Below are 9,744 nucleotides of genomic sequence, written 5' to 3'. Positions count from 1 at the left end.
CTGCCCCCGGAGCATGCCAGGGCGGCGGGGGGGCTCTGACCGCGCTGCCCCCCCGGGGCTGAGCGCCGGGGACAGCGGGGACAGCGGGGACAGCGGGGGGCAGCGCGGGCGGACGGCGTGAAGCGGGCGGGGGGCAGCGCGTCCTGCCCTCCCTCCCTTTTTCTCTCTTTCTCTCCATCCCTCCATCCCCGTCTCCTCCACCCCGGCCGGGGGAGCGAGGTGCGGAGCGCGTCTTGGCGGGGGCTGCCAGCCGGGGATGATGCTGGGGGAGCTGCGCCTCGGCACCGCTTTCTCCTCGCCCTCAATGGAGCCCGCACTTTCTCTACAATGACTTTCCCCGAGCTGAGCAATGGCAGCTTGAGTGAGAACCGGACGGGACAAGGCGGCCAGAGCGCTGCCAACCGGTCCTGGGGGCTGCAAGGGGAGGAGACCCCCGAGGGCAACGGCACCACGCTGACTTTCGCCTTGGACGTGCAGGCGGTGGGAGTCGGGGTGTTCCTGGCCGTCTTCATCCTCTCGGCCATCGTGGGGAACATCCTGGTCATCCTCTCGGTGGCTTGCAACCGGCACCTGCAGACTGTCACCAACTACTTCATCGTCAACCTGGCCATTGCCGACCTGCTGCTCAGCACCACCGTGCTGCCCTTCTCGGCCACCCTGGAGGTGTTGGGCTTCTGGGTGTTTGGGCGAATCTTCTGCAACATCTGGGCAGCGGTGGATGTGCTCTGCTGCTCTGCCTCCATCATGAGCCTGTGCATCATCTCCGTGGACAGGTACATCGGCGTCAAGTACTCCCTCAAGTACCCCACCATCATGACGGAGAGGAAGGCGGGAGTCATCCTCGTGGTGGTCTGGCTCTCCTCCATGGTCATCTCCATCGGGCCGCTGCTGGGCTGGAAGGAGCCGCCGCCGCCGGACGATAGCATCTGCAGCATCACGGAGGAGCCGGGCTATGCCCTCTTCTCCTCCCTCTTCTCCTTCTACCTGCCCCTCATGGTCATCCTGGTGATGTACTTCAGGATTTACGTGGTGGCCAGGCGGACCACCCGGAGCCTGGAGGCAGGGGTCAAGAAGGAGAGGAACAAGTCCATGGAGGTGGTGCTGCGCATCCACTGCCGCAGCGTGCTGGAGGAGCCCCTCTCCAGCACCCGCAGCAAGGGACACAACTTCAGGAGCTCCCTCTCCGTGAGGCTCCTCAAGTTCTCCCGGGAGAAAAAAGCAGCCAAGACTCTCGCCATCGTCGTGGGTGTCTTCATCCTCTGCTGGTTCCCCTTCTTCTTCATCCTGCCCTTTGGTAAGTGACCCCATCCCATGCCTGGGGCTGAGCCCCTGGGGAGCTGCTCCTTGGGACAAACTTTTCAGGACACAACTCCTGCATGGAAATGAGGGAGAGGTGACTGATAGGTGAATAAACCAGCGATGAATTAATTCAATTAATTAACACTTATTCAATATTTATTAAGCAAAGTCATATAATCAATCAGAGTAGATAGCAAATGAATAAAATAGCAGCTATAAATAATAATTGCTTTAATTAATTCATTCTGCGTTCAGCATTTTAACTAACAAAGTTTAGGCAAAGGAGGAAGCAGCTCAGTTTCATACAGGCTGTTTCTATGGCACAGTGATCTCCAACAACAGTTTTGCTGTCTCCTCGTTTGGGAGCTGCACCTGGATATGCCCCTGTGGGTCCAAGGCTCCCACCTCTGCTGGGGATGAGTGAGGTTTTTTCCCTCCAAGGAGTGTGTCAGAGCCTGAAGCACAAATCCTGACTTTCCCGGGTTGCTGTTGTTGTGCAGGGACCCGGAGCAGGACCAGTTGTTGTCCATAAGGGTGGTGGGTGAGGATCCCATGAGGTTTTCCAGGTCTGATCCAGCACCCCCAGGAGCTGTGGCCCTGCTGTAGTGCCTGTGTGCTCATTTAGGGCCGTCTCTCGTGTTGTGCGCTAAAGTTTCGGCAAGTTGGTTGTGAGAAGGATGCTCCCCCCTGCGTGCAGGGGAGGCTGAGCAGGCACAGAGCCCACCAGGGACGTGTGTGAACGTCCCCTTCCAGCACCAGGGACCCAGGATGTGCAGGGAAGCCAGTGCTCCTCACCCTGACAGCAGCTCCCAGCTCAGGGCACCCGATTAACCCTCTGGAACGCTGCAGCCGAACCTGGAGCTGGGAAAAACGAGATCAAAATAATTCCTGAGCATCAGCAGCAGCCTTTGCACAGAGCTCAGCAAAGCAGGGAGGTCTGTCATTCCATCTGCCAGCTGGGAGCCACGTGTCCCACAGCCCATGGGGGACTTGTGTCCCACCAGCCTGCGGCCAGAGGAGCATTCAGCACAGCTGGGGCTGCTGCACTTTTTTTCTCAGGGTTTTTCAGATCCTCTTGCTCGGGGCTGCCTCTCAAGTCGGTGGGAACAGCAATTGTGACAGCAGGACAGATTTTGCCCTGCTGAGGTTTCTGAGCTCCCTCCAGCACTGGGGATGTTTCCCTGGGCTGTGTCCCCAGGCACAGCTGGAGCCCAGGGCTGTGGGACACCCTCCAGTGGGATAATCCCCTGGGATCCCAGGTGCCTGGAGAGCTGAGGGGTCCCTGGAGTGGTGGAGCAGGGCTGTGCCTGGCTGCTCTCACCGTGCTGCTGTCTGGTGCCTCTGCTCCAGTGTCTCCTGTGGGTGAGGGTGGTGTTTGGGGGTTTGGCTCAGTTCTCCACGGGATGAAATCATTGCTGTGAGAATTTTCACCCTGTGGGAGCGTTGCAGTTGATGGTATAACTCAGGCAGGGAGCAGTAAGGCTGCACTGAACTCCTCTTCCTGCAAGACCAGGGATGAATTATCCCATTTGGCCGTGCCTCAGTTTCCCTTTCAGTGATCAGGGGTATTGGGGGGAATGGAGGGGAAGTGGTGAAACCTGCAAATAAAGAGTTTGGGAATTGTGGGGCTCAGGGAGATGCCAGTCCTTGAAGGCTGAGCCCTCTGAGCAGCCCCATTCTGATGTTCCCTTCCTTGGCCAACCAGGGCAGGAACCAGCTCCAAACCTCATTTGCACCTTTACACCTTAAAATCACAAAATCATGGAATGATTTGGGATGGAGGGGACTTTAAAGATTGTTTAGATCCAACCACATGACAACCTTCCAGCTAATGAAGCTGGAAATCGGAATCCTGTTCCTCTGAGTTACTCCCAGCACTTTGAAACAGAGGAGCAACCTCAGGCAAATACTTTTCAATAGGAAAAATTAATTTTATTTAGTTTTACCATGTCTGTTCTGCCTTGAGACCCTAGTGCCAGCTTCTCTGCTGATGTAAATCAGACAAGTCAAAGGCACACTGATTTCCACCAGCTAAAAATCCAAACTTCATTCTTGAGGTGCCTCCCACGAACCCATTTGCTTCCTCCGAGCACACAACTGGCCAAGTCCTTTATAAACACAGCTTTGATCTTTACTTCCTGCCATATTATATGTATAATATAAACACGGAAAAAGTTCATTTATTTTATGACTACAAAATATGCTGCCTCTGATTTCCCCCCCCCTCCCCTTTATTAATGGCAATTTCCTATTCAAATCTGAGAATCGTCCAATGCTGTCAAGAAGGGAACCGAAACTTCTGATCTTGGATTTTGCAGCTCAGGAGACAGGTCTGAACTTCCAGAAATCAGGAAATTTCACTGTAAATCCACAAGCTGAAGCATGCTGCAGCCAACTCTGCTAAAGAAGGTTATAAGTGGTAAAGTAGAATGGGTTTTATTTATTTCATAAGACAAAATTAGGTGAAAGAATTCGGGAGCAACAGAAAATTATAATTGATGCACACTTTAAATGAAAGTAAAACCCCCATGAAAAACAAAATAACTTTCAATTGAAGAGCAATGTATTGTTTCAACTCCAGAGTAAATTGGAATTTATTAAAATTCAGAGACATTTCAAATTGAGCCTTCAAATCGCACCGAAGTGAAATGAACAAGTGATCTCTTTTCTTCTGAAAATATCCAAATGTTTTGACTTCTTCTTATTTTCTCTCTTTGACATGAATTTGCAGGAAGTCTTCATTGAGTCACACTGTTCACTGAGGTCTGATTAAAATTTTTAGTAAAATTAAATTTTTCATGTGACAAAGGACTCTCAGCTCCACTTTAAAGTCCTTCAGCACTCAGAAACTTCCCTGCTCGGTGTCTCTCAGTCTGCACACATCCCTGCCACTCTGCAGAGTAGCTCCCACATTTGTTACACAGGAACAATATTCATTGTATTGGTGCTGAAAAGCTGAAATAACCAAAATTTTCAAATATTGTGTGTGCCAAATGCTGTCAGCCATTTCTCCATGCTAAAATAATCTACAATGATTTTTCTTTAAATCAGCTCAAACTCCCCGACACCACCACAGTCTATTTATCAGCTGAGTGATTTAACTCCCTCTTGGATGTGAGATCCCAGTCCCTGAGCACGGGGTGTTATCACCAGCAGTTTAAATACAATTAACAGCTTCTGTGGCTAACGAGGATCTTTAGCAGCGGGTTGTTCAAGCCAAGATGAAATCCTGGTTTGTGGTTTGTGTTTGGGTCCTGTCTGTGGAGAGCAGTGGAGCTCTCCTGGGCTGCTGGGAGGTGCTTCTGGAGTTTGTGGCAGGGTTCCTGCTCCCTGAGCAAGCACCTGCCAAGAGAATTCAGCCGGACATTTCTCACAGATGTGGGGCCAGGAGTTTCAGGCTGGTTTGTAGCCTAGAGTTCATCTCCCTTTGGTTGTGTCAAGCCATGGAAATGCTCCAAGGGCTGGGGCTCTGCTCTGGAGCCAGGATGGCAGAGCTGGGGATGCTCACATGGAGAGGAGAAGGCTCCAGGGAGAGCTCAGTGCCTAAAGGAGGCTCATAAAGGAGGCAGAACAACTTCTTATATGGACAGAAAGTGATAGGACACGAGGCAGTGGTTTTAAACTGCCAGAGGGCAGGGTTGGATGAGAGATTGGGAAGAAATTCCTCCCTGTGAGGATGGTGAGGTCCTGGCACAGGGTGCCCAGAGCAGCTGTGCCTGCCCCTGGATCTCTGGAAGTGCCCAAAGCCAAGTTGGAGCAACCTGGGATAGTGGGATTTGGGTGTTGTTGCTGGTCCCTTCCAACCCAAAACTTTTGGTGGTGATTCTATGACTACAAAAACATCCAGGCACAACTAACGAGCTGATGGTGTCTGCACTGCAGGTATTTGCAGAAAAGTGGGATATATCCTACTCTGGATTTTTTACTCAATGATCTCTGAGGGCTTCTTTAACAATTCTGTGGCTCTATAGAGGCTTCACTGCCTCTTCTGCTGATGGAAAATCCTGTTAAATTTAGGTGCTGGGTTTGTCCTTGCAGTAGGACACCTATGCCAGGTGGTCAGGGAACCAGAACCCCCTATAGGTAGATAGTACCTGCTTACTGATCCAGGAGGATGTAAGTAAGAGTGGGAGGAGGGATGGAGGCCTGATTCCCATCACTCTTCAGCTGGGGAGCACCTGAATCTCAATGTGAGTTCTCAGACAGGACCATCCCAGCAGTGGAGGCCAAGACCTTCTTCATCAGCACCTCAGAAGGATCTAGGAGGAAACAGCCATCCCTTGGGATCAAGGATGGCCTAGCTGGTGCCCAGGATGGTGATTTAGGTACCTCAGTGCCTGTGGTTTTTAAGCATGGTCTGGGCTCCCATAGTGGGCTCCCATGTTTGCTATTCTTTAGATTTGGTCAGAAATCAAGACTGGTGTGAGAAAGAAAGACACATAGTGAGAAATGAGGAAACTCCTTAGTTAGTACCACACAAGGGTGAAGGCCACAACCCAAGGGTGAAGGCCACACAAGGGTGAAGGCCACAACCCAAGGCTTCCTTTACCATGTCCATCCCCAATCAGCAGGTTACCCAGAAAAGGAAAGCCTGAAGAGATCCCTGAGCATGGATAAAACTCCCCAGACTGACAGTCCAACCTTTGCCTTGGGTGGGTGACTTGCTGGGTTGGCAGTGGAAGCTGCTGCTCATTCCCAGGTATGATTCAGAACAGTGAACTGGCTTTTCCACCTGCACCCTGAAGGAAAGGCAGCTGCTGCACCAACCAGGCTCTGAAAGGTCTCCTTCAAGCCAAAATATAAATATATTTTGAGTTGCTGTTTGACACAGGGCAGGAGCCCTTTCACAAAGCACGTTGCAGAGCTGTAGCAGTGGTCAACTTCAGGAAATGCCACTTGTAAAATAAATTATGGAGAAAACACTGGGAAAGCACATTTCATGTGAGACCATGTTCTGGTAGAAATTTGGAATCTAATTCTCCTCTGATAAATGAGTAGAACAATTTAGCATTGTTTTTTAATAAGAAAAGGGTTTATGTTATCACTCTGTGCCTGTGATGAACTCACCACCTGATGAACTCTTTTGTGATAGAGTCACAAATGGTTTGCGTTGGGAGGGACTGCAAGTTCATCTCATTCCACCCCCTGCCATGGGCAGGGACACCTTCCACCAAAGCAGGTGACTCCGAGCCCCATCCCCTCTCCTGACCTGGTGACTGCTCTGGATGGAGCTCATCATCAACCCCAGTCACATTTCAAAAAGTGCTAAAAGTGCTGTAATATCCCAAGTTCTTATAAAAATGGACAGATGGATGAAGGATTGAAAACTCCTGTACTCTCCCTCACAGAAGGAAGGTTCAGAGCAAGCTCAGCACCTGGTTAGACATCAGAAAATACTAAAAATCTATCACAAGACACAATCCCAGGAAAAAACCAAAACTTCTGTAGTGTTGCTGTGCACAGGAGGACGTGATAAAAAAAAAAAAAAAAAAAAAAGATTATTTGAAAGCAGAAGGATAAAAGTACATTTAATTACTTTGATTGTCTGGGCCATTCCTTGTATCTCCTGAAATTTTCTGAGTTATGGTGGAAGTGGCAGAAGTGATGTAGAGAAAGGAATGCAAATTGCTCTGGAATAATTCTGTATGGCCCAGAAAAGGAATGCAAATTGCTCTGGAATAATTCTGTATGGCCCAGAGCATCAGATCAAAGTGGAACAAGAGCAGTTGGGGTGAGCCATGCCATCTGCCACATGTCCCCCGTTGGTCCTGGTTCACAGGAACCAAACATTGATTAAAAACACCAGCAAAGACTCTGCTGGTGTCAAAAGCTGCTGGGACCAAGCTCTGGCTGGATTTATTGAACATCATCCAGGAAAGAGGCACCACAGGATGTTCCCATCAAATGGGCTAATGCCAAATTACCATAAATTCATTAAATTATAGGGGATGGATGGATGGATGGATGGATGGATGGATGGATGGATGGATGGATGGATGGATGGATGGATGGATGATGGATGGATGGATGGATGATGGATGATGGATGGATGGATGGATGATGGATGGATGGATGATGGATGGATGGATGGATGGATGGATGGATGGATGGATGGATGGATGGATGGATGGATGGATGATGGATGGATGGATGGATGATGGATGGATGATGGATGGATGGATGATGGATGGACGGATGATGGATGGATGGAGGGATGGATGGATGATGGATGGATGGATGATGGATGGATGGATGGATGGATGGATGGATGGATGGATGGATGGATGGATGATGGATGGATGGATGGATGGATGGATGGATGGATGGATGATGGATGGATGGATGGATGGATGGATGGATGGATGGATGGATGGATGGATGGATGGATGATGGATGGATGGATGGATGGATGGATGGATGGATGGATGGATGGATGATGGATGGATGGATGATGGATGGATGGATGGATGGATGGATGGATGGATGGATGGATGGATGATGGATGGATGGATGGATGATGGATGGATGGATGGATGATGGATGGATGGATGGATGGATGGATGGATGGATGGATGGATGGATGGATGATGGATGATGGATGGATGGATGGATGGATGGATGGATGGATGATGGATGGATGGATGGATGGATGGATGGATGGATGATTCATGGATGGATGGATGGATGGATGGATGGATGGATGGATGATTCATGGATGGATGGATGGATGGATGATTCATGGATGGATGGATGGATGGATGGATGGATGATGGATGGATGGATGGACGGATGATGGATGGATGGACGGATGATGGATGGATGGATGAATGGATGGATGGATGGATGGATGGATGGATGGATGGATGGATGGATGGATGGATGGATGGATCTTCCAGCCCATCTCCCTTTCTCAGCCCCAAACCATTCCTGAACCATTTCAAGATTATTAAACCATTAAAATGAGGGGAAATCCATTGTTTTCCCTGACAAATTTTGCTTTTGCTTCAGCAGCCCTCAGATGTGATTTCTGCTTCTCTTTTTCCCACACAATAACATCAGGGCTGTGTAGCAGCCTGCCAGAGTGTCATTCCTGGGGCATGACAGCAGGGATGTGCAGTGGGAAAGGCTCAGAGACCTGTGGGGATGTGCAGCCCTCTGGGGGAACACTGGAGCCACCTGCAGGGATTGTGTCTGTCTGGAGAAACTCTGTGGAAAAACAACCTGGGAGCTGAGTTTCCCTCCAGGGAAAACACATTTCCATCCTGCAGGAGGGGCACAGGAGACAATTCCAAGTAGGCACATGGATAATAAGCCTATGACTAAATTATGCAGCCAAAGCATTAGTCAGTGCTGATTCCCTCCATGTGCCTGAATGCAGAAGACACCAAGGTGCAGAAAAACAGGAAAACATTCCATGTTTGTTTGGAAATAATCAGCCAAAACCAATTATTTGGAGCCCAAGTGTTTCCTACCTGTGTGGGATGCCAGGGGCTCAGTTTTTGCTGTTATAGCAGATGCCTTATTCTGGACCTCAGTTAATGATTTGGAGATCCAAATTTGAACATCTGCTCTGCTTCTGCCTGGCCAAAGCAATGCATTGACTGGGAGTAGGACCCAGATATTCCATGACTTGTGTAAGGGATTATTCTGCTTCCAGTCCACCCCCTCCACCACCAAATAAAACTATTTAAAGCCAAATGTCCATTTTTATACAGCAGAGTCCTGACGCATCTCGAGGCAGTTGCTATAAGGAGTGTACCACAAACAGGGAAAAAAATAGACTGAAACTGCTGGGATTCAGTGAGCAAAATGTTACAAAATCTCTCAACAGGAGTTTTGGAACCAATAGCAGAATAAACCACATAACAGTAAACTCATCTATATTAAGCTGGGTTTGATGGCTTTATTATATTTGGCAAAACAAGTGTATTTCCTTGGGAAAGCAACCTGAATTATCTTCTGATGGATCAATAGGAGTTTTACCTGCTATGATTACTGTGCTGTATTCTAGGTAGGGCTGATAGCACCTTTTAATATTATGGGATCCTTCTGGGATAAAGTCCCAGTTTCTGGTGTTCAACATTATCTATCAGGTGAAATTTTCCATTCTGTGTCTCTATAACAAGCTGAGGTTGTTCTGCTCAATGTGAGACAACATGAGATGGACAAACTTGTGAAAGATGAGAGGTAAAACATAGATTTTGGTTCTTGGGGTCTCTATCCTTGCAGGTACAAAGCAGGAGATTTATTTCCATAATTCCTTATGGGATAACTTGGTGTATTGACTCTATGATTGTAGTGAATCAGATTTGTTCACTGATTAGGATTTTTTCACTGATATTTAGGAAGAATTCCTTCATGGGAAAGATTGTCAAACACCAACAAAGGCTGCCTGGGCAGTGGTGGAATCCCCACCCCTGGAGGGATTTAAAATCCATGTGGATG

General features: G+C 48.9%; 1 protein-coding gene across 1 annotated transcript in view; it reads left to right on the top strand.

The window, feature by feature from the left end:
* Positions 1-108: 108 nt before the first annotated feature.
* ADRA1D (adrenoceptor alpha 1D) overlaps positions 109-9,744 on the top strand; it is a 46,624-nt gene continuing 36,988 nt past the window's right edge. The window contains exon 1 of the mRNA XM_063157885.1: positions 109-1,294. Coding sequence (XP_063013955.1) covers positions 328-1,294 — 967 coding nt within the window. The 5' untranslated portion in view covers positions 109-327. The remainder of the gene's footprint in view (positions 1,295-9,744) is intronic.

Source organism: Melospiza melodia, chromosome 5 (assembly GCF_035770615.1).
Source record: "Melospiza melodia melodia isolate bMelMel2 chromosome 5, bMelMel2.pri, whole genome shotgun sequence".
In the NCBI taxonomy this organism is placed as follows: Eukaryota; Metazoa; Chordata; class Aves; order Passeriformes; family Passerellidae; genus Melospiza; species Melospiza melodia.
The sequence above is the reverse complement of the archived record's forward strand: the minus strand, read 5'-3'. Positions and strand labels throughout refer to the sequence as shown.